Here is a 25,506-nt window from a genome sequence, read left to right on the forward strand (position 1 = left end):
TATTGATTGGGTAAAAAGGCAAAAGATTTTTGTGAAAATGATATAATAGTAATATATTTGGAAATCTGAATTCAAATAATAAAAAAATCACTAAGGTAGGATACACAATTAATATACAAATATTAATAGCATTCATATATGGTTTTGAAAATCTAATTAAAGAGAAAACTACATCTATAATAGGAAACAAAACTGAGAAAAACTTAGGAATAAACTTAGGAAACTTGTTGAAATCTATGTAATTAAATTTTAAATTACTACTGAAAGCCCCAAATTGTACTTTAACATGTAGAAAAACATCCCTGTTCTTGATATGAGAACTCAACATCATAAATACATCAATTCCATCTAAGCTAATTTATAAATTTAATGTGATATTTTCTGATATCAAAAACTTCATTCTAAATTTTTCCTAGGAGAATAAACATGTAACTATACTAAGAAAAACCTTGAGAAAGAAGAGTGATGAGAGGTAAATAACCCTATCAGATGTTAAAATATTTTATAAAGAGTTTATAATTAGAGGAATGTAGTTCTAGCACATGAATAAATTGACAGAACACAGAATCCAAAAATAGACTCCTTACTGAGATTATATTTAAAATGTGGCACTATATGTCACTGGGTAAAAATAAACTTTTAAAATATAATAATGGATCAATAAAGTACCGTTTGGAAAAACAATAAAATTAAATCCATGCCTTACACCATACCCCAAAATAAACTCCAAATGGATAAGAGATGTAGTGTAAAAAGGGATACCATACATATACTAGAAGTAAACTTGGAAAAAATGCCTTTATAACTTAGATGTGGTGATATGCTTTTAATTAACACTAAAAATCTAAAGGCAATAAAAGAAAAAAATAATAAGCTACATCAAAAACTTGCCATGGCAAAAAACATAAACAAACCCATCATATTTAAATTCAAAAGACAAATTTGGAAATAAGTCTTAAAATGTATATCACAGATGAAGATAAATATTTTTAATATATAAAAACTGTGAAAGTGAAAAGTATAGGACCAAAAAATTAAATAATGGACAAAATACATGAACAGAAAGATTTCTTTAGAGAAAAATATAAAAATTCCCTTAAATACATGAAAATTATGCTTAAATTCACATGTAACAAGAAAAAACTAAAATATAAGTGTTGAGATTTTTCATAATATGAGACTTTTATTTCTCACATATAAATTCACAAAAATTCAAAAGCTTGACAACACTATCTTGGCAAAGCTGTATGGGGAAATTAACTCTCATGCTTTGCTTTTGGGAGTGCAAAATGATAAAAATCCTTATGGAACAGAATATTACAATAATTAGATTACATATACATTCACCTTTTGGACCAATAATGCACTATTTGAATATACAGCTCCAATAATATGCAAAAACATATGCATGAGTTTTTTATTGCAGCATTTTCTGTACTAGCAAAACAACCCAAATCTACTCTGGCGAAATCACACAATGGAATACTGCAAATCTGCAGAAAGAATGATAAAACTTTTCATGAACTAATATGAAGTGATTTTCAGATATATTATTTAAAAAAAAACAAAGCACTAAAATATATATTTGGTATTCTATTAGTAATAAATAAAGGGATTTACTACTAGTAATAAAGAATGGGATATAATAATACATATATAGAATATATATACATATAATTATATATTTATATTACATATGTATATGTGTGTGTGTGTGTATACATCTTTGCCAAAAAAGTAAAAAAAAAAAAAAAAAAAGAAATACAAGAGCCATAAACAAGAAACTAATGAAATTGGTTACTTGTAACGGTGGGTAGTAGTGGGTAGAAATATGACACAGAAGCAAGAGGGAAAATGAGAACACTCTGAATACACACTTTCATATAGTTTTGATTATCAACCAATATTAATGTTTTAATAATGTTTTAAATGTTCAAAAAGTAATCTCAAGAAAGATGGAAAAAAACACAGAAATGTGCCTATCTGTATATCAAATAGATACCATTACTACAGAATTTAGAAAAAAATTCCAAATAATTTTTAAACACAGTTTTCTGACTATATATAGCCTCACTGGAATACATTTAAAGTTAGATAACTTTAAATACCTTTTGAACTTTAAAGTGTAATTTTGCTGTATTAGGATGTAGCAGCTTTAACATTATTTTGTGTGCATTGGAGAATTCAGAAAATGAGGAAAAATACTGATGTTACCTAGAATCATGGTTCTCACTATGGGAGAAGAAATACACAAATGAAGAGGAGACAAGGAAGAACTCTGGTGCTAGACTGGAGTCAGAGGGATCAGTTACTCATGAAGACACACACACACACACACACACACACATGCACACACTTCCCAGCTCTATCAAATGAAAGGGACTAGAAACAATGGTACCAAATAGCAATGAGCACACATAGCACCCACGTCTTCTCCTTACCTTTCATCACTAACATAAACAATGGCTCCTTGGTGAAATTGAAGATTCCAGGCCTGGGGCAAGAAAAACATAAAGTAAAGCTGGAATATCTTATGCCAGCAAGTTAATAAGTACTCAAAATTAATGTCTTCCTCTCAAAAACCCATAACCCAGATCTAATCATGAGGAAAACATCAGACAAACCCAACTGATGGACATTTTACAAAATACTAGTTCTCCTTAACACTGTCAGGATCATCAAAAAACAAAGTCTGAGAAAACTGTTACATCTAGAAGAGCCTTAAAAATCATGACAGTTAAATGTAAGGTGGTATCATGTGGGATCCTAGGACCCAAAAAAGTACACTAGGAAAAAACTAACAATTTAAACAAAATATAGGTTTCTGTTAGTAATAATGCATCAGTATGGTAAATAGTTGTGAGAAATCTATCATACTAATATAAGATAGTAAAAGTAGGGGAAACTGTGGTATATTAGAATTTTCTGTACCAACTTACAACTTTTCTGTAAATTAAAAACTATTCTAAAAAAAAGTTTGCTAAGAAAAAAAACACCTAGCTCATATTCAAATAAAACGGTGGTAGTGGTAAGGAGGATCCCTTTCTCTAATACAGAAAACACAGGTGTAAAATCAAAAATGTATCAAAGAGCAGTACCAATATATCACATTGCACAATTGCTTTCTTCAGTAAGAAATTATCTGAAGAATTTACTACCTAACAGCCAAAAGTTTAATCTTTCCTAATGTAGAAAAAAATAGCACTGTCAGAGGAAAATATTTTAACTGATATATTCTGCATATGTACAAAAATTGGATTTTACAAATTTATGCTTTCTGAAAACAATTTTATTGTATATGGTAATGACTGATATATTACCTGTATCAAATCCTATCCTATTTGAGTTTTTCTAAGTTCAAATTTATGGATATCAAAACATGACTATTGAATATATTATTATATTTCCTTTTTACTAAATTAACTAACTCCTGGACAAATTATTATTCATTTAAAAATTTTATTAGAATTTGTACATATTATTTATTCTAATCACATAGCATATTTAAAACCAATGATAATATACTATGGCTTACCAACTTTAAACCAGAGAATAATCTTAATGTTAACGTACGTTTGTAGATATATTTTATAGTTAAAACTACAGTTTTTATTCATATAAAAATCAGAATTCTTAAATAGTTACTATTAAAATATGCAGGATTATTTCAAAATATGGAATAGTGTTTCTTTTCAAATGTAGAACTGCAACGTACATATTTGAAAGAACTTAACTTCTTTTTATTATTTTTTTAAAATTCCAAATACGGACACTTCTATAAATGTTTAATAGAACGCAAACTGCTCAGTTGAGAAAAAGTAAAAAATAAAACCACATGGGAAATGATAAAAGACACAGGAGCCATTTTAACATGGCTTCCATTGGCTAAAGATGGAACAATTTGAGCATCAAAATGAACAACAGGAATAGATAATATATCATGCTGAATAAAAAGAGAATCCATGAGTCCATATTTACATTACTACTTCTACTAGAAGACTACTACTAGCACTGCTACTACTACTAGTAGTAGTACTACTACTTAAATGGAAGGAGTAGAGGAGAAGGAAAAACTTTCATTTACAGAAGAATAACAAGAAAGAAAGAAAAGTAGGAAATAAAAAAATCATTTTAAAAGCAGCAGAGTAATAACTGATTCATGCAAAATTAATCAAAGTATGCCTAAGCCATTTTGTGAAAATTTGTTTGGGAATAGGATGTAGTCAGCCTCAAAGGCCTCAAAATTTTTTTGTTTGTTTATCTTATATATGAAGAGAAGTTTTTCCTTTATACCACTTAAGCAAGTTATCAAACTCATCAACAATAATTGAACAAACTGACATCATGTGTCACATGAAATAATCCTGAAAAAAGGACAAAATATCACCTAAGCAATATTTCTGTATTTAATTTGATTTCATTCATGAGAAACTAATCAGGCAAAATGAAATTAAAGAGCATTTGTGAAACAGCTGGCTTGGATGACTCAGAATGTCAATCTCACGAAAGACAAAAATCAAAACACAACAAATGTGACTGGCATACGAGTGCTCATTATATCATTCTTGTGACTTTCCTGTGGAGTAAAATTTTTCAGTAGAAACTATTGGAAAATATGTCACTCACAAAATTCTCATTTCTTTGGTGTCCCTAAGAGCCACTCACTTAATTTTTTCTTTGATTTTTTTGAATTTGTAATTTGATACATAAACTTTCATTTTAATGAAGAAGAAATCTGACTAAAAATAAAGATATTTTATGAGAGATAGTTAAGTGTCTTTGCTTTGTACAGATTTCACTGCTTTGTTTTAATTTTTATGTTGATTTTCATGAATTCATATGCTTGTAAAAGAAGTCTTTGTCCTATACTCCCTAGTATTCATTAGTCTTCTTTCCATATATTTTATGTTTAGATTGTTATCGTGGGAATGGCAAAAACTATATGGGCAATTTATCCAAAACACGATCTGGACTAACATGTTCGATGTGGGACAAGAACATGGAAGATTTACATCGGTATGTAAAGTTCTTTCTTTCAATATATAGTATGTAGTGATAACAGCAAATAGGTATATTGAGGTACATTGGTATTTCTTTCTATTCATTTATATATTATAGTAAGCTAATAAAAACATTAGATTGATCGTTCTGTGCAACTCAATTTAACATTTTCTCTCTACGTGGCAAACTTAAATAAACAATTCAAAGCAGTACATATTTATTGAGGATTTACTATGTGTTCTGCTGTGTAACAGGTGCCTCGGGAACATTAACAAAAAGAACATTAACATACATTTGGGCTCCACCTTTAAGCATGATATAGTCATACGGAGAAAACAATTACACAAATGGATAAGACATTGTATAATGAAATGCCAAATCTAGTGTTTCAAATAGTATATTATAGGATTATATTCTCATAATTATTTAATTATTAATATTAGTTTATAAAATTGATAAGTGACCATCTTCATGTATATACATACCTTAAAATTCCACTTAACTACTAAAAACTTATTGAGACATGTTTCCTTGTATAGCTTTATTCTGATACACATGATTTTTCTATAATTAAAGAAATGGATATGTAATTGAAAAAAATCTATATATTTCAGAGAATTGGACATATTCACAACAAAAGCAGTTATCTTCCACTTGACCCCAGCAGTAGTGCTAGTGTGTTTGAAATTACAAAAGACGTATGAGACATAGTTGCAACATAGAACAGAGTTTTATTAAATATCCTGGAATATATACAGCAGGATTAAAAGAAAAATGGTAGTGTCATTTTTTTTTTTTTTTTTTTTTGCGGTACGCGGGCCTCTCACTGTTGTGGCCTCTCCCGTTGCGGAGCACAGGCTCCGGACGCGCAGGCTCAGCGGCCATGGCTCACGGGCCCAGCCGCTCTGCGGCATGTGGGATCTTCGTGGACCGGGGCACGAACCCGTGTCCCCTGCATCAGCAGGCGGACTCTCAACCACTGCGCCACCAGGGAAGCCCGGTAGTGTCATTTAATAAAGTATCTACAACATGGTTGCTTTCTGTGAGTTGTTATCTCATTTGACCATCATAATCCTATATGGAAGATATTTCTGTATGTGTGAATAAGAATTTAAGGATCCAGAGAAGTTGAGTCATTTTGCTCCTGGTTCCACTTTAGCTTTAAAGTTCTTATTCTCTTTCAAAATTTACTCACTAGTGGATGATGTTTTTTCGACTAATTTACTTCACAAACAAATAGTGCTAGTTATAAAGCAGTGTTCTCTAACATAAATATGCAACTGACATATGTAATCGCACTTGTACTTTTTAAGTTTTCCAGTAGCCATACTTACAGAAGTAAAATTAAACAGGCAATTTTTAAAATAATGTTTTTATTAATCCAATATTTCTAAAGCTTCTCATTTCAATATGTATTTAACATAAAAACTATTAATGAGCTATTTTACATTTTTATATTAAAGCTACAAAATTTGTTGTATATTTATAATTATAGCACCTTTCAATTTGGACGAGCCACACACTAGCTTTTCTGTGGTTACTCTGGCTAGTAGCTACTGTATTGGACACTGTAGCTCTAGGACTTCAAAGTTAAGCAGAATTCTGCCATCATGGATCTCACTCTAGTATGGAATGGCAGAAAACAGCAAATGCCAATGTCATATTAGAAAATCCACGAAAAAAGCATATTTTATGTTATGGGGCTGCAAACAAGTGACACCCACACTTAAATGGTCAGGAAGTTTTCCTACAGGAAGGGATGTTAGTTGGGACATACGTAATAAGAAGGAGTTAGTCAAAGGAAGTGTAGGAGGAAAAGTCCATCAGGCAGAAGAAATAACTTGTTCAAAAGCCCCCAAATGGAAGTGTATAAAAATCAGAAATAACTTTAATAAGTTTGAAACAGTATAATTTGGTTAATGTCCAGAGAAGAAATTCTCCAGTGGCAAAACCATACAGGACCCTGTAAACTGTGTTAAGAAATTTGAAGAAAAAAGAAACGAAATTGAGTTATTTGTATTGAGGTGGATGGACCTAGAGTCTGTCATACAGCGTGAAGTAAGTCAGAAAGAGAAAAACAAATACCATATGCTAACACACACATATGGAATCTAAGGGGAAAAAAAAAAAAGGTCATGAAGAACCTAGGGGTAAGACGGGAATAAAGACACAGACCTACTAGAGCATGGACTTGAGGATATGGGGAGGGGGAAGGGTAAGCTGTGACAAAGTGAGAAAGTGGCATGGACATATATACAATACGAAACATAAAATATATAGCTAGTGGGAAGCAGCCGCATAGCACAGGGAGATCAGCTCGGTGCTTTGTGACCACCTAGAGGGGTGGGATAGGGAGGGTGGGAGGGAGGGAGGTGCAAGAGGGAAGAGATATGGGAACATATGTATATGTATAACTGATTCACTTTGTTATAAAGCAGAAACTAACACACCATTGTAAAGCAATTATACTCCAATAAAGATGTTAAAAAAAAAAAAGAAATTTGAGTTTTATCCTAAGCATTAAAGGAATTCATTCAAGAATTTTAAGCAAGAATTGGCATGATTAAAATTAATGCTGATTTCAACACTGATATTTTTAAAAGCATTTTTAGAAATATGGTGGGGTGGATCTAGCTCTTCACGGACTTGTGAAAGACAACTGTAACCAACTCTGCCTTCAGTGATTCCATATTAGAAGTCTGACAGTTTTATGGTGGAAGTAGTTACAGTTACACTACAGAAATATGCAAGAACAACAAATAAAGACCCTCTGCCCCCATACACACTTCAGAGTGCTAGTTGTTAAACATTTACCAGCATACCACTGGAAACACGTTGCATATTTATTCAGGGATGCAATGGTTATAACTCAATTCATTGAGTTTAGGTTTGCCTTTGGAAATAGTTAAAAGTCATTTGGAACCAACTTGTAGGATACTGATGAATGATTAAGTTGCATGGTACCATTTTGGTTTAAGTACAAACTATGACTGAGTAAAGAGGTAACACTGTGTGGTGGTTTTGAACACTGACTCTGGAAAGAGCTGTGTGTTCAAACACTTGTTCTACAGCTTAAAAACCATGTGACCCTAGAAAAATTAATTGTCCTCTGTGGATTTCAATTTTGTCAAATACAAAATTGCATAATCTTCGAGCCTGTCTCATCAGGTTGGTCTAAGGGCATATATGTAAGTCATCTGTAATAGAATATGTCACACAGTAAGTATTGTATGTCTTTACTGTCGTATTGGTCCAAAAAGTAAATCCAAGTTTAGTAAGATAGCTCAAGTTTCTATGTTGAAGCTCTTCCCAGTTTTTTAAAATGACACATTAATTATGTTCAAGCATGGTAGTAATTAGTAATCCAAAACAAATTAAGTTAGGATGTATAGTTTTCATGACATGGTCAGGATGGCCATGTGGAATTTGACTTCTTTAATGTTACTGAGGTAAATGTAAATATTGATGTTATATGAGTGGGCATGGTCTTATAACATACAGTATTTTTGCTTTACTTCTGTAATAAATTTAGTTAAGATGTAAAATGAGAAAGGCTGAAGTGTTACTCAATTATCTGTCAAAAAATCATATTTTGTAACTATATGACCAATGAAATTTTAGAATTTAATAATTTTATTAGCACATTATTATTGTTTTCAGTGTAGCTTCCAGTACGTTGTCATAGTAATGTTGCTAGTGATGCTTCTTTACATGTTTCTGAAACATGAAAAAAATACTTTTGCAATAGCTTGCATTTTCTACGCATTTTCTAACTTAGATCTTTGTCACAGGGGTATTGTTACCTTGCCAGTATAGTTATTAAATAGAAGCAAAGTCATAAAATCTTTTATCACTTTATCTATATTGATTATTCAGCCTTATTCCTGAGTTAAAGAACATCCTTCCAAACTGCAAGAACAACAACAAAATAAGTCTCAAAAAAAAAACAAACCCCAAATTCACAGCAGGTAGCTTGTGTTGTATCTGTAATGAAAGTTATGCACTAGGATTATATCTTCTTCGTGACATTTTGTTTCTCTTGGACAAGATGTGCATTTTGTGATGTTCAGAGTTTGTTGTTTATGCAGGCATATCTTCTGGGAACCAGATGCTAGTAAGCTGAATAAGAATTACTGCCGCAATCCTGATGATGATGCCCATGGTCCCTGGTGTTACACGGGGAATCCTCTCATTCCTTGGGATTACTGCCCTATTTCTCGTTGTAAGTATATTTTGTGATCTTTTTCAGGTGAACCATTTTAAATATACTGCATGCCCTCTAAAATGATACCTTAACCAGAGGTGGAAATAGTATAGGAGGGCTAGAGTTGATCCCAAAATAAGGATGCATTCCAGACAGCAGCACACATACAACTTCATCTCTCCTCTAGACAAGGGGACAATCTGCTGACCTTTTAAAAGAGATTTTCCTCCCTCAGAAGATTTCTATTTGGAATTCAGAAGTAATACATGGCCATTGTTCTGACTGGGCTAGAAAGACCTCTCCGCCCCCCACCCCACCAATAAATACTAACTGTTCAGCCTCTGAAAGTAGCAGAGCTCTTAGCAAAGTCCCCAGCCCACTAACAGGCCCATAAACACATCAGAGATAGTTGTGCTTCCATTTTCTTCTCAGCTGTTTAGGCCAAGACTAAGAAGCCTAAAACATTCCATCTACTTCTCTGAGCCCAAGATGATTTTGTTTAAAAAGTATTAGCACATAAAGTAAAAGATATACGTAAAATGTATAATATATGTCTGATACACTTCATGTAAAAGAGCACCTATATAGCAATAAGTAAAAGATGAGATGATTCGAGAAAACTGAAGATGAATCTTCAAGAATAAACTTAATAAATGAAAAGATGTTAAAACTTAATAGTAAGAAAATATAATAATTATAATGAAAAGATAAAAGCATAAGAAATCATTTCCACCTATCAGGTTGGCAAATAAGAAGGTGATTGCTAATGCCTAATATTAGTGAGAACCTGGGTAATCAGACTCTCTCAATACTGTGCTGCTCTGTGTACTGGGAAGCCTGTATTGAAGTCAGTTTGGGGAAACGTATCAGGATTTTCAACCTCTGCACGACTGACATTTTGTGCTGGATAAACCTTTGTTATGGGAGGCTGTCCTATGCATTATAAGATGTTTGGTAGTGTCCCTGGCCTCTACCCACTAGATGTCAATAGTATCACCTCCACTGAGAACTGCTAATGGAGAGTAATGTATATTGTGATGAAAATATATCCTCAATATGTTATTGATTGAGTGAAAAAGACTTATAAAGCTCTCTTAGTAGCAAGAGACCATTTTACTGTAGTACATGTCTCACAGCTCTGTTTATAGCAGGTATCTATTTTTTTTTTTTTTGCGGTACGAGGGCTTCTCACTGTTGTGGCCTCTCCCGTTGCGGAGCACAGGCTCTGGACGCGCAGGCTCAGCGGCCATGGCTCACGGGCCTAGCCGCTCTGCGGCATGTGGGATCTTTCCGGACCGAGGCACGAACCCATGTCCCCTGCATCGGTAGGCGGACTCTCAACTGCTGCGCCACCAGGGAAGCCCTATAGCAGATATCTTTAAACACTATGTTAAACTGCCTTCTTGTTTAAAAAAGACTCGTTTTATATGTTCAATAAGAGTCCTGTTTTAAGAATATTTTTCACGTGAGACAAGGCAGTAGCAAGTACCTTGAAAATAGCAGCAAAAATACTCACTTTAAAAGAGATTAGATTAAGAAATGATACTTGCTTTAAAACATAAAACACAAACACAAGTCTATATTTTCCATAATATACATTAAATTAAAGAGATAATTTCTCACCATAAATTGTAACACTAGTCACGTTTCATGAAATTTTAGCATAAAAGCAAACTTTTAAAATATGATGTTAATCAATTATATCTATAGTTAAAACTTGGAACTTCGCAATCTATTTTTAATTAAGAAATTTTCTATAATAGTAAGTAAATATCTTATATGTTCACAAAGAAATAGTATTTCATATTGTTATATTTCATTTCATCAGCTTTAATCATAGCCTTTCAAATTAATTAGTGTTCTCCTAATGTTCCTAACTTATCCCAGATTAGGGTTTGCATAGGTCCTGAAAATGTTCTTTTATAGAAGATGTCTTTCTGGTTTTAACATTAAAATAAACAAGCAAACAGACCAACCTTTCCAACCTCTCTGGTGTACAAAAAAAATTTTTTAATGGTGAAAGTTGTTATTTTTTCTAAGTATTAGTTTTATTTCATGGTACCTCTTTGTGAAGTTTCTATGATTAAGAATAATGGAGGCTAATAGACTCTTCAATGACCTAGGAAGAAGGATAAAAGTCAATGACCCGGCTTCTAAAACAAGTTCTATTGCTTTCCCTATAGAATTCCAGATTTCTAAAAATCACAGTAGCCTAATTTTAGTACGTAGATATAGTTAAGAGTAAAATGTTCCCATAGAGAACTGTGATTTGGCTTATAAATTTGAGACAAGACTCTAATAACTTTAAAGTTTTTAAAGCATATTTTCAACTAACATTTTTAAACTAAAAGTAATGTGCTATTGAAAGACTTCAGGGTGTTGCTAGTATTTGATTAAATGCTACTGCAGATAACTCATTTATTTCAATGTATTCTGAACATTAATTAATTTCAACAAATATTTCTACACTGTCATTTTTCTAACTAATATTTATAGCCAGGATTTATTTACAGTTTTCTTGCTGGTGAAAGGCTAATAAAATTTATCTTTAGAAGATTTGAGTTCTTATTTATTTAACTTCAGAGACTATATATCATTTTCATACTGCCCATTTGTATTACAAACATGTAAAGGTTTGTATTCCTTTTTAAAAAATGCTTACAAAATAATATTTAACATATTTTTAAGGTTCTCAAGATGCAAAAATAAAACTGTAGAAATGTCTATATTTGTCTATACACATATACACAGTATATCTTAGAAAATTCTTAAGTATTAAGAGAGCATAGTGGTTTAGAGTTTCAACTCTGATTTCCTGGGTAAGGATTTCAGTTCTATCACTTTAAGTGCCTTGGGTAAATTACCTCCACCTCAGTTTGTATTTATTTATTCAATTTGTTAGTAATTTTAAATTGTGCTCCTATTGTGTGCAAAGCCCTATATATCATTCTAGGTATAGAAAATATAAACAATGTTTCCTACACTCAAATCGTTTTCAGTGTACAGAGGAGACATTTTACATACATAATCGCAAATAAAGTCATTTAAATACATACATATTAATATTAAAATATATAATAAGAATGGGAATACAAATGTCAGCGTGGAAAAAGGTGTGCTGTTCATAAAGTTTCAAATTTGAGTTGAAACTTTAAGGATCTATTAAAAGAAAGTTTTATTTATGTTTTCAGTAAGAGCACATGTTTGGTTCTGAGGCCATATAAACACACACACACACACACACTCCTACACTTCCATAGGAAAAACTTTTATCATTGACATGTTTTCCTTCTTCAAATTTAAGGTGAATCAATATAAAGTAAGATTTGTATCATATATAGTTGTTCAGATTTGAGTACTATGGTGGAGACGTAAGGGAAAAGTAAAAGAGGAGAAGTGAAAATAGTATTTTAAGGTAAAATGGAAAAGGCCTAGAAAGCAGAAGAAACTAGAATGCTTTCAAAAAATTCATAATCTAACCAGCAACCCAGAATCTCTAGAAATCTGATTTTAAGTGGTAATGCAGCTTCTTCTAAATTGTGAGAAATGTTGGCTTAGAGGAAAATCTATATATATATACTCTTAATTATTAAAGCCCCTAAATGATAAGATCTACAAATTTTAAAAAATTTAAATATTTTAGTAAGGTACAATAATGAACGAAATACTTTGTTGACGTATTAACTTGATGCATAGAAATCGGAAACTTGATAGGCAGTTAAGAATACAATGAATAGTGTAGTCTTTCTCACCACAAACGATACAAAGAATAGATATCTAGTTTTTTATTTTAGAATTTTTATGTAAATAACTTGAGTGGAAAAAGCAATATCCTTGATGTTTTAATGACCACAGTCGGCCTCCATCCTAATTTGTACTGTGAACTAAAACAATGACCTCAGGTGACTAAGACAAAACCATCCCCAAGAATAAACTAAAGGGAAAGGGAAATGATGAAATTTGTATGTTTACGCTTATTCACTTAAAATATCTAGATCTGGAAAATGGACATAAATAAAAACGCTTTAGCATGTATTAATTTTCTCAAGATTTCCCATAAATAAAAATCAGATTTGCGTCTATTACAAAGGAATCCATAGGCCATTTTTGTTTTGTTGCCGGTTTATTTGAGCTCAGGGCACTTCCAGAGACTAACAACCAGCTGGGTCTAAACAATGCCTGACTAAACTCTATGTCATCAGTTTTGGACAGTCACACACTAAATTCCAGGAAATGTACTTCATTCATTGCTACTTAAGTATTTTCAAATCCTAGCATCCTCCAAGCCTTTCTCTTGGCAGCAATTAAACCCCACTCAGTAGGGAGGTTGTAAAAAAGTAGTAAGTATGAAATTTTAGTTATAATTTATTGGCAGTTTCTGGTGTTCTTTTTTTTAAATACTTTTCCCCTTACTACCTAGAAAAACCAGTCTTTGAAATATACTAACAAAGCATAATTATATTTGGCTATCCCTCTTTTTCCATAAGTGACCTTGATTTCTATCTTCTCGAATTCTTAAAAAAGTTTTCTGAAACATAGGAAGTTTTAATTATCCTTAACCATAAGTAAAAAAAGTAATTTTCAGAAAAAATATAAATGGGTCAAATTAAAGCTACATAGTTTATCTATATGAATGGCCCAAATAAACAATAATAAGCATTAGTGCTGTTCGGTGGAATGTTCATTGTGTACGATGTTTGGCATCTTGGGAGAATGAGGCAGCTCCTTGGTGCTAGCAGTGTAATTCAAACTGCCAACATCCATCAAACCACATACCTGATAACCTTCACAGTCATAAAACAGGGCTTTCCTCACATGACCCACTACCAGTAGGTGCATGCTTTCAACTTTGTCTAAAAGTGATACATAATTACTCAAAAGAGTATTATTGCATTTTATTTTTGAATAAAATGTAAAGAATTGTAGTAAATTATCCATTTATGGATATTTGGATTTCAATACACAATTCTGGTTCTATATAACAGAAATATGTATGTAAAAATTATGTATATACCTATATATTTGTTTTTACAGGTGAAGGTGATACCACACCTACAATAGTCAATTTAGACCGTAAGTAATCTTTCAAAATAATATATGAGTCTCTATGTGTCAGAAGTGATGTCATTATTTTCTTCATAGAAAAATAACTTATCATTATATAAACTTCCATCATAAAAATAAAATAATCTATTTTATTTTATTTGAACATTTTTTTTCTGTGTGCATGTGTAAAGGTGTTACAAAGGCAACTGCATACTGAATATCAAAATTCAATGCTCTGTCACAAAATATGTTATATTTAACTTTGAAAAAAGCATGTATATTGCTTTTACCTAATTGGGGGCAGAAGGTATCCATTGGACTTTCACCATCCTTTAAATTAAATCAGGATGCTACAGTCAGAAAGAATGAAACCAGAAGGTTGGAAAGTTATGCAGTGTCTTTATCCTGCTCTATCTTTAAAGCTCTTTGCATGCTCTACGAGGCAAAAGATGACACAATCTGAGAGGTTCAGTTAATCCTCAGCTTAAGGAAATCTGTTGGGAGCTGCTTGTATCCGATTTTCACACATTTCTTGGGCTGAAGGAAGTTACTCAAATGTTTTGATTTAAGAGACCACCTGCTGTGTCCCAGGCTGAAGAGCAAATGGAAATCTATTTTAGGCCATGGACAAGAGTGGAAAGGATAAGGCAAGGAACACCAAGGAGGGTCAGGAAGAAGTTTACTTCAAAGAATTCTAAATTATATCTTTTGGATATAATGATTTAGACATAATTATGTCATTTGGATTAAAATTTCAATTAATATAACTTTGGTAACATGTTGCAAAATGGTTCTACATTCTTACTATACAAATTCATGAGTAATAAACCAAATATAGTTTTTTTATTTTCACTTAGGCTATTGCTTTTCATTGACATTTAGAAATAAGCACTGTAAATAACATTGTTCCATTTTATGTTGAGGTTGTTAAGGGAAATACAATTAATGTTAGACCTGAAGAACTTGTACCTAGTGAGCAAAGCCACTGTCACTATCATGGTAATGCTGTTGACCTTGAGTTGATTAGTTTTTCTGTGCTACCCATCTTCTTAGATGAGGATAGCAAACATTTTGGGCCTGATTTGGCACTGTAGTTACGCTATTTACCTTCTTTTGTCCAAAATGTTCTTCTGACACAATTACAGTAGTTACATTTGTGTAGTTACCATTGCACTAAAGAAAGCTGAGAGGCACGGATTATTTCAAAATGTTTTATCAAAATGTTATGTTTGGTCCTCTTTTTAGATCCTGTAATATCTTGCGCCAAAACAAAACAATTGCGAGTTGTAAATGGGATTCCAACACGAACAAATGTAGGATGGATGGTTAGTTTGAAATACAGGTAATTATTAATAGACACAAATCATACATATCTGGATTATTTGCAAAAGTTATATTCCCAGCAGTATGGCCACGTGTAGTCGTGCAGGTTGTGCCCTCCACAAGGCACCTGTATGAGGGGGGGCACAAGAGGGGACTAATCACATTCTGCTTGCCAAAAGCCATGGATTTTGCAATTTGTGCCTCCAGAGATGGTGCCATTTTAAATGCTTACAAAGGTCCCATACGTGTTTGCATTGTCCCTGATATGGCACTTCAATTCTCGTAAAGCAAACGACAACTACACAGAGAACCTACCTATACCTTGATATCACCATATAGTTATACTTATGTTGTTAATTTCCCAATCTAGTATATTATGAGATTATTTTTTAACTTGTCTATGTACAATCATATCAAAAATTTTATATTTGTTTTTAATTTCTGACTTTTTAATTGTCATTCTAATGAAAAATAGCAATAATTTAAAATTCTAGGACATTTCATCATTAAGGAAAAGATTAACAAATTATACTGATAGTTGAACAGTCTTGAAATTATAATATTCAGTGTGGATAAAAAAATTCTTGACATGTCTATTTCTCAATGTTGTAAGGATCAATGCCATGTTCTATGTAAAATTTTTCAAAATATACTATTATACAAAATTAAGATTAGTAATTATGTTGTAAGAATTAAATATTGAAAACAGGAGTTAGCTTAAAACCTGATCATACAACTTTCTATGTACTACACATATTGTACTGTATGGTAATCAGAATGTTAAAATATCTTTGTCTATATCTATCTGTATTGGAGCCTCATCATGCAACATACACCAAGGTGCACCTGAATTTTAGCCACATTTTCCCTTGTTTTCAAGACACCCCATGTTTCTCTCTCTGAGGCTTTGTGCTGTGTTTCCCACTGTATGTTGTAGCTTTCTTCCTCTGTATTTTATGCCTGGAAAATCTTTTATTCTTTAAATACCAACTGTAATATCTCCTCTTTTTGGAAACTCTCCCTGTTCCTTTACCTCTAGCCTCCTAGAATAGAGGAAGAATATCCATTTTTTTTAACCATAACCAAATCACAGTGGCATTAAATTAGAATAGAGACAACTTGAAACTGAAGTGTTTTTTAAATAAGTCAATTCTTAACAAGCATGAAGTTTAAATACTTTGATATATATATGACTTTAGATACCAGGTAGAAGATGGCCTAAAGTTCTCTTTTAGTGTATCTTTCTTCCAAGGAGTAACTCATCAATTTTTATAAATATTTATGTTGATAATTGTAGGGTAGCTGTCCTGGGTGTGTAGTACCGAAATAGATTTATGAAACTCACCAGAATATTAAAGCTGCTGTGCAATATGAAGACTTAATGAAGGCTGTAAAACTGGGGGGAGGGGGGTTATTTTCTTTATTATAGAAAATGTTCCAAGAATCTACATCTTTGAACTAATTAGAGGATCTTTGCAAATCTCATTACTCGAGAAAAAAAAAAAGGCAAATACTTTTCAATTTATTCTTATTCAAAGGAGACTTCCTTTGGAAGTCACCATCCTTGGAGAAGCAGGTGAAACTGTTTTTCATCAGATCAGAGTAGTATAAACTTTTTTTAAAAAGTACTTTTCTTTTTAAATGCAAGTTCTTAGTAACAACAGCTGTTTAGCTATTCTTCCAAAACTCACAGAGAGGAATAGAAATTCAAACTCGATATATATTCTTAACCTCCTGTGTGGTACAGGCCATAAATAACTGTGGTCTTAGTCTGGGAATCTTATTCTATTACCCTCTGAAGCACTGAACATCTGTACTCTTTGGAAATGTAAATTGTGAATAGTTGTACTTTTTTCCATGTGTCTGCCAAAAAATAATGGATTTACAGATTTTGGATACATCAAATAAATGTTCTAGTATTTATTATTCTCTACAAATATTTTATAATTTCCTAGATCTCTCTTGCAAAATTGTTTTGATTTTATAAATAAATGTTATATTGTTGGTCTTAAGCTGAACAAACAAATTACTCAAACTCAGTTATACTCTAAGTTAATATATCAGAACTACATAATGGTAATGAAAGAAGGGAATAGCACATAAATATTATATATGGTTACCACCAGATGGTTTTTCGGTTTTAAATAAAAACTCAAATTTGCAGTTTTCATAATCAAACACTGAATTTAAAATAGGTCTAATTATCCTATATTTGTAGCACATACTTTCTCACACAAGAATAGACACACACACACGTGAACATATGTGTTGGGAATGGATCTTCATGTGTAGTGACAGGGTTCCTCATACAAAAATAAAGTTGCTTTCATAAAATTGTAATCACATTATGAAAAAAGTTCTAATGCTATAATCATCAAATATCATCCTTCTGATAAAAGGATTACTCGTTTTATTCTAGTTGGGTTAATGTCTACATTTTTCTCTCAATGTGTTTAACAAATGGAGCCAAAGGTTTTGCATTAATTGGCAGGCACCCTTTCTGCACAGAGGTTACTTGTTTCTCTTTCCTCTTTCTCTTAGAAATAAACATATCTGTGGAGGATCATTGATAAAGGAAAGTTGGATTCTTACTGCAAGACAGTGTTTCCCTTCTCGGTAAAGTATTTCTGAAACCAATATTTGTTTTGAGCATTTAAAAATATGTATGGCTTCCATTTAGCTTTTAGGCTTAAGAATGTGTATTCATTTAACAGAGATTCACCAGCATAGGGTGAACAAATTAATTTCTCTTTTTAGATTTAGCTTATAAAATTTACCTTAATTGATACTTACTTATGGGTACTACTTCTGTTCACCTCTTTCCACGATTGGCACTACTCTCATTTGAGGAAAAATTTTGCTAGAATTATGTTAATAATTTTTATCCCAACCTCCTTCTTGCACTGTATATTTCTAGATATTCTTTTTCTGAATTATCAACAAACTTCTCTCAATCCTCACTTCTTTCTTATGTAGAACAAGCCTCAGAATAATACTGAGAATAATTTTCAATGGAAATTAGCCTAAGGAAAAAATAAGAAGGTAGCATTTGTAAGCTTACTCCTTGATTCCCATTAAGGTCACATTGATTTTGTTAGTATAAATATTCAATCCCTATTAACAAACCAAACACACACATTTGAGATAAAAAGGAAAATTTGCAATAAATTATAACTCATTTAATGTGCTTTACCTGAGAATGTTTCATAAATGACCTACTCTCTAGCAAAAACAAGCAAGTTTTCAAAAAAAAAAGCCATTTAGAATTTCAGCAATTTAAAGGTTCTTCCTGCTTATATGTTCTTGTAGTATTTAGAATCTCCCATAACAAATGTGTTGCTCTTTATTATATTTTAAAGTTTAAATTTAGGTTATTTATCTGCCCTTATAAGCTAATATAACAATATATGTGATTAATATTACATATTTTAAAGTTATTTTTTATATTTTAATTTTTTACTTAGAAACAAAGACTTGAAAGATTATGAAGCTTGGCTTGGAATTCATGATGTCCATGGAAGAGGAGATGAGAAACGCAAACAGGTTCTAAATGTTACCCAACTGGTATATGGGCCGGAAGGATCAGATCTGGTATTACTGAAGCTTGCTAGGTGAGTTCCTTTAGATAGTTTCATATTTTTAATATAGACTGGAATTGTTGAAGCTTTTTCTTCAACTATGTTCTTATTCTTTCTCTCTCATGTAGATGTATTATAAAAGCATATGTCACATGGGGTGTGTGTGTGTGTGTATGTGTGTGTGTGTGTGTGTGTGTATGTGTGTGTGTGTGTGTGTGTGTGTGTGTGTGTGTGTGTTCAGAGGCAGAGAGAGGGGCATTTTCAAATTTTTCAAAAGTGAATAAATGAAATTGGACCAACAGTATGATCAGCCTGCTCTAAAACCAAAGGTTAGTGAGCAATTATATGATAACTTTAACAGGTAAAATAATGATTAAAAAAATAGCAGTGACCATTTGTTCTTAAATATTTGTAAGTAAATATTCATTTCTCTACTACCTACTCCGAAGCACAATTGTTTATTCTCTCTAAATGAATCATATTAAACATTCACACTACATTTTAATATGTTAATTTTGTGTTGAATCCAATCAAGGTTACTTACCATTATATTTTCTCTTTTCAGGCCTGCTGTTCTGGATGATTTTGTTAGTACAATTGATTTACCTAATTATGGGTGCACAATTCCTGAAAAAACCACTTGCAGTGTTTATGGCTGGGGCTACACTGGATGTAAGCTATTTTTAGAAAGATAAGGCAATATCATATGTATTTTGTAAAAATATTTTGTATTTCTTTATTTTTCTCACCTTACCCTGCGCTCATTAACTGTACATATTTTGCGCCATTCTAGTGATCAACTCGGACGGTCTATTACGAGTAGCACATCTCTATATTATGGGGAATGAGAAATGCAGCCAATATCATCAAGGGAAGGTGACTCTGAATGAGTCTGAAATATGTGCTGGGGCTGAAAATATTGTATCAGGACCATGCGAGGTAAAAACAGATATTTTTATGTAAGGAGTATGTGATGGATAGCATAGTTTCTTGTGTTTATATTTTCTATTTTTCTCAAATGAGAATCATTATAAACCAACCTGTTCTAAGAGAGAGGAATTGAAAAAGATAACCCTTATTATCCTTGTACAATTTTTTAGCTAAATAGTGAAGCAATCCATGTTTCATTAGCAGCAAACTAAGATGACATTTGTCTCTCAAGAAACAAGAAAAGAATACAGCCAAAACTCTAAGAGAAAGCTGTTCAAATTAGAAGTATCCAATATGCAGTTTGATACAATAGCTTGCATTTTTCTAATGTTTTTCTAAATGTATCTGATCTTCCCAAATTCTAACTTAACTCTATTAATTTTAATAAGAGATACATGCCTGCTTTTAAACTTTTAAATATGTTTTTGGTTAAGCCAGTGTGTGTGTGTGTGTGTGTGTGTGTGTGTGTGTGTGTGTGTGTGTGTGTGTGTGTGTGTGTGTGTGTGTGTGTGTGTGTTTGAACAAATTCTATTTAAAAAACCAAAAGGTCAAAGTTTATGATTTTAAGAGCTTGGACATTTTCATTTGTTAAGCAACTGTTCTTTCCACTTGGCAGTGTTCCTATCGCTGTTTCACATAGACAAGCTGTTAAACTGTTATTTTTGATGTTTTTCAGTTAAAGAATTTTAAAATTGCATTAAAATAATACGATTAAAAACTGATTATGTGTTTATAACCACTTTCAAATCTGGTGTTTTTTCCAGTAAATCAGCATCACTAAGGTTTTCATCACAAATGAAAATCTACTAGGAGAAAGAATTATTTATTTATCTGTTTGTTTACTTATTACTGAGTTCTGTAAACACCAAGTTTTGAGCTAGACCAGATCTTTGAGATATTTAGAAAGCTTGCACTTATCCCAGCCCTACTGCCATTACTACTTTGACATCTGCTCTTCAGGAATAGCCTATAATCTGGTTTGTCATCTATACATTCTTAGATTCCTAACTTTAGCACTGAAAAATTTATCACAGTTATTTTTATCTATATAATCAATCAAATTGATTCAGCCACTTCTCAAAAATGCACTCATCCTCCAGGATTTTTTTTTTTTTTGCATCACTGATATTTGAAACAGGGTAATATAATAATCAAACCAGGGAAATCTAGACACCTAAAAAAATCTCCTAAACATTTGTATAATAGCAATAGCATCACATTTAGTGAAAGTCCCTCAAAATCAATTCTCAAAATGAATTGATTTGAAGAGTTCATATCAGTAATCACTGGTGCATTAATTTAAAAACCAGATTAACAGGGCTTCCCTGGTGGCGCAGTGGTTGAGAGTCCGCCTGCCGATACAGGGGACACGGGTTCGTGCCCCAGTCCGGGAAGATCCCACATGCTGCGGAGCAGCTGGGCCCGTGAGCCATGGCCACTGAGTCTGCGCGTCCGGAGCCTGTGCTCTGCAACAGGAGAGGCCACAACAGTGAGAGGCCCGCGTACCGCAAAAAAAAAAAAAAAAAACCAGATTAACACCTGTGGCAGAGTTTATATGAAGTCTCTTTGAATAAACTATTTTCCTTAGTGTTTTAACTTCTATTTCACCCCCACCTTGATTTTCTCTGTCACAGAATGTTAATAGCTCTCTTCTTTCCACCTGTATTACAGAACTAAATTTTGCAGTAGTTTAGTTTTATCTCATCACATCAGTACTGGGGGAAAATTAAGATAGTCGGAAGCACTCTTCTGAATACAAAGATGCCAAAAATTAGTCACTGCAATCCTAGGAAGGCTACATGGCCCAAAAAAGTGATGCAGCATTTTTTAATGATTATATATAACAATATGTATAAACATATATGTATAGAAAAATATACACACGAATCATTTTATCAATCTATTCATCTTTCATCTATCACCTATCTATATATGATGATACAACAGGATTACCATACAAGAAATGCCATGAAGTCACAGACTACCTTCCACAAAGGGGAAAAAAATATAAATATAACTATATTAACTACTAAGACTAAGTGGAGAAACATTCCTTCTTTCTGCCTGGGAAAGCAATTTCCACATAGTAAACAGAATTATTTTACCACCTACAAGTTTTTATTTAACTGTTAAAATCATTCTGGGGGCAGGATTGAGGGAAAGGAAAAAAATTAGAAATAAGAGAAAACAATGTGGGTTAATCCTTAAAACTGTATGATTACAGGTGAGTTTTTGATACGTGTATTTTTCTACATTTTCCAAATTTTCTATATTGAACATACTTTGACCATCAGAAGTAAGTCAAAATAAATATGAAATCTACCTTCTTAAAGAGCTATCAATGGTCACGTGTTAATTAGTCTGCATTCAACAAAGGCAAAAAACACTTTAAAACGTGAGTCATACTTAAATGATAACTACACATGATAGAACACTTTGAACTTTTGTACTTATCTCAGTCCAACAGAAAGACAACCAATGGCCTAGTACATCAATTTTATGTCTTCATATTTCAATGGAAGTTATTCTCTTGTTTTGCATATATGTATATTTGAGATATAAATCGATACAGGAAATGTTAATGAATTGTCAATTTTTATTTCTAAAATAATACTTTGTTGTTGTTATTGTTGCATGTCTTCTTCCTAGGGAGATTATGGTGGCCCACTGGTTTGTGAACAACATAAAATGAGAATGGTTCTTGGTGTCATCGTTCCTGGTCGTGGATGTGCCATTCCAAATCGTCCTGGTATTTTTGTCCGAGTGGCATATTATGCAAAATGGATACACAAAATTATATTAACGTATAAGGTACCACAGTCGTAGCTGATGTAACTGTGTCTGAAGCTTCCAATAATACAACTCTCCTTTACATGAAGATTTCAGAGAACATGGAATTAAAATGTAACTTAAAAAATCCCAAGACAACTACTTGAGTGTCATGTTTGTTAAGATACTCACTAATATTTATGGGTGTTTTCTGTTGTTTCGTTTGTCAGTGTTATTTTGTAAATGTTGAAGTGAATTAAGGTACATGCAAGTGTAGTAACATATCTCCTGAAGATACTTGAATGGATTAAAAAATGCAAAGGTATAACTGCTGGATGCTAAAGATATAATGGAAAAGATCAACTAATCTCTCTCGGCTGCTTTCCAAGGTTAGTTTCTCAATAATAAATAAGCCATAAGTTAAACATTATTTCAACCTCACAAAAACAATTTATATCTTGTGTCCTTAAATTGTAACTCTATATTAAATTATATTACCTTTAATATGCCATACATTATATTTCATTCATTTCTCCTCACCATGTATCCTGTAATACTGGTACATATACTCCTTTATAAACGCATATACCTATACACAAATGCCTGGGTACACATGTGCATGCACTACAGTTCAAATTGTAGTGTATCTAATATAGCCCCTAAATGTTCTGAAATTGTGTACTTATAGTTTTTCCTTAATAAAAATATAAAAAATTCTAAAGACCAGTAGAAATATTAAAGAAAGGTGCAAGATAGAAGTGACTAGATCATCCTCCATCCATAATCTGCAGATGACCTCTACTGGTTGGCACGTGAGGTGTGGTCATGACCTACGAAATTAAATAACACCTAACCTAGGTTCTTACATATATTTATTATCCAAGATATTTTATGTAGTTTCTAATTCTTAAAGAGAAGAGGCTAATATGTGTAGTAGTATTATTTCTTTCCTTCAAATTTAGGGACAATTATTTATGCAAGATGTTTTTAGATCTTTTTTCCTAAAGTATTTAAAAAATTCTGAGATGACTAATTGAAGTTTAAAAGTGTTTTGGTCTTTAAAATGTATGTAAATATCTTAACTCTAAGACTTGCTGCTGTGATTGGCTTCTATCTAACCTTCTTTAAATTAAAAACAATATTTAAGAGGAAAATTTCCATGTCTCCAAAATTTGTAAACAGCTTTTCATCAAATTATGCATTAAAATATATATTGAAGAAAGAAGTCAGAACACTTTTCTCTACCTGGAAGTCTTTTAGCCTAATAAAACTTTAGTCAAGTAAAGGAAAAAAAATGTAAAAGGAAAGGAAAGGAACTAGCTTGTCTAAACTCTGTATTCAGTTATTTTTTAAAGTACAGTTAAATCTGCTGAATGAGATATTTTATCAAAAATATCTTCATTTTATCTTTATTTTACATAGATCTTTCCTAATGCATGGGAAATATTCAGATTTTGTATTCTGTATGATAACAACCAAATCATACTTATTGTTGTATTAGTCATGATTAGCTAAAGATCATGTATTTGCCAAGAAATGAAATAACAAAGAGTGATAGGTCTGAATTTTCACAAAATATTCCTGTATAAAAGTTCTCTAAAAATAATTATTTGAATATTTTGAATCTAGTATTTCCATTTCTCTAATTTGTTTCTTTTGGATGGTCTCAATTAAGGCCAGGGATTCAAATGATGCTCTAAATTCTCCCTAAGACAATGTTCAATCTTGAGTAAAACGGTTTTAACTTTACTCAAGAGCTTAGTCCACAGAGTATAGGGCAGCAAATCCAGAAATGTTTTTCCAAATTGTGCCATTTTATTTATTTATTCTCTGTCATAAGATACGTGCTGGTATCAAGAAACAGTGAAAGCAAAGAGAGATCCAACAAGTTGCTAGTCCATACCAGCTTACCTGATTGTATTTCTCTCTCCCTTGTGTACTATACCATTATAATCAACATACAGAAATTTCAAAGGCATATTGTCTAAATATTAAAGTATTTTTCAGTTTCTTCTTGCTAAATGGCAAAATTTTATTGTCACATATTAATGATATTTGTAAAACATTTACTGAATTGTAATTCTTTTAAATACTCACATTTTAAAATATTTCTTTTATGTCTTTTCCTCTAAATTTCCACAGAGAGATAGGGATGACCTAGATACAAAATGAAGCTAACTTTATAGACATTTTGAACTCAGTGTTTTCCATTTTATTAAAGGGTAAAAACAAGACCACCAATAAACCATCAGACGTGTAAAATGCAGTTCTTTCTTTGAGAGTTTCCTTTTAATAGGAGGAGATTGATGGAATTGATAATAAAAGCAAGATGAACAAGACCCATGTTATTTTAGGTGGTACAACAGGGAATAATCATGTCATTTTTCTCTGGTGAAAGATACTATTTCCTGGGCATTCTTTTCTTAATAAACTACAAAAAAAAAATAAATAATCCAATTTATCTAAAAATCCATTTCGAGTCACGGAAAAAAGATCTTTTAAATTAGAAGTTTTCAACGTTATTTTTATTTTGGCTGTTTGAATAATGGTTATATGCTGTTATAATTGTGGACATTTTCTTATGTCTACCAGGAATAGTAATGTAAAATTAAAATATTTGTCATAATGCCTCTGCCGTGCAGAAGGGATGATAAT

General features: G+C 32.0%; 1 protein-coding gene across 2 annotated transcripts in view; it reads left to right on the plus strand.

Annotated features, from left to right (window-relative positions):
• The window catches only part of HGF (hepatocyte growth factor), a gene marked incomplete at its 3' end in the record, with an annotated part of 79,603 nt that extends 56,695 nt beyond the window's left edge, over positions 1-22,908 (plus strand). For both annotated transcript variants that reach the window (XM_082662258.1, XM_082662259.1), the window contains exons 10-18: positions 4,914-5,016; positions 9,090-9,223; positions 14,240-14,278; positions 15,497-15,593; positions 18,116-18,190; positions 19,039-19,185; positions 19,718-19,824; positions 19,946-20,091; positions 22,732-22,908. In XM_082662258.1, coding sequence (XP_082518384.1) covers positions 4,914-5,016; positions 9,090-9,223; positions 14,240-14,278; positions 15,497-15,593; positions 18,116-18,190; positions 19,039-19,185; positions 19,718-19,824; positions 19,946-20,091; positions 22,732-22,908 — 1,025 coding nt within the window. The remainder of the gene's footprint in view (positions 1-4,913; positions 5,017-9,089; positions 9,224-14,239; positions 14,279-15,496; positions 15,594-18,115; positions 18,191-19,038; positions 19,186-19,717; positions 19,825-19,945; positions 20,092-22,731) is intronic.
• Between the last annotated feature and the right edge of the window lie 2,598 nt (positions 22,909-25,506).

This window comes from Grampus griseus, assembly GCF_964374135.1.
Source record: "Grampus griseus genome assembly, chromosome: 9".
Lineage (NCBI taxonomy): Eukaryota > Metazoa > Chordata > Mammalia > Artiodactyla > Delphinidae > Grampus > Grampus griseus.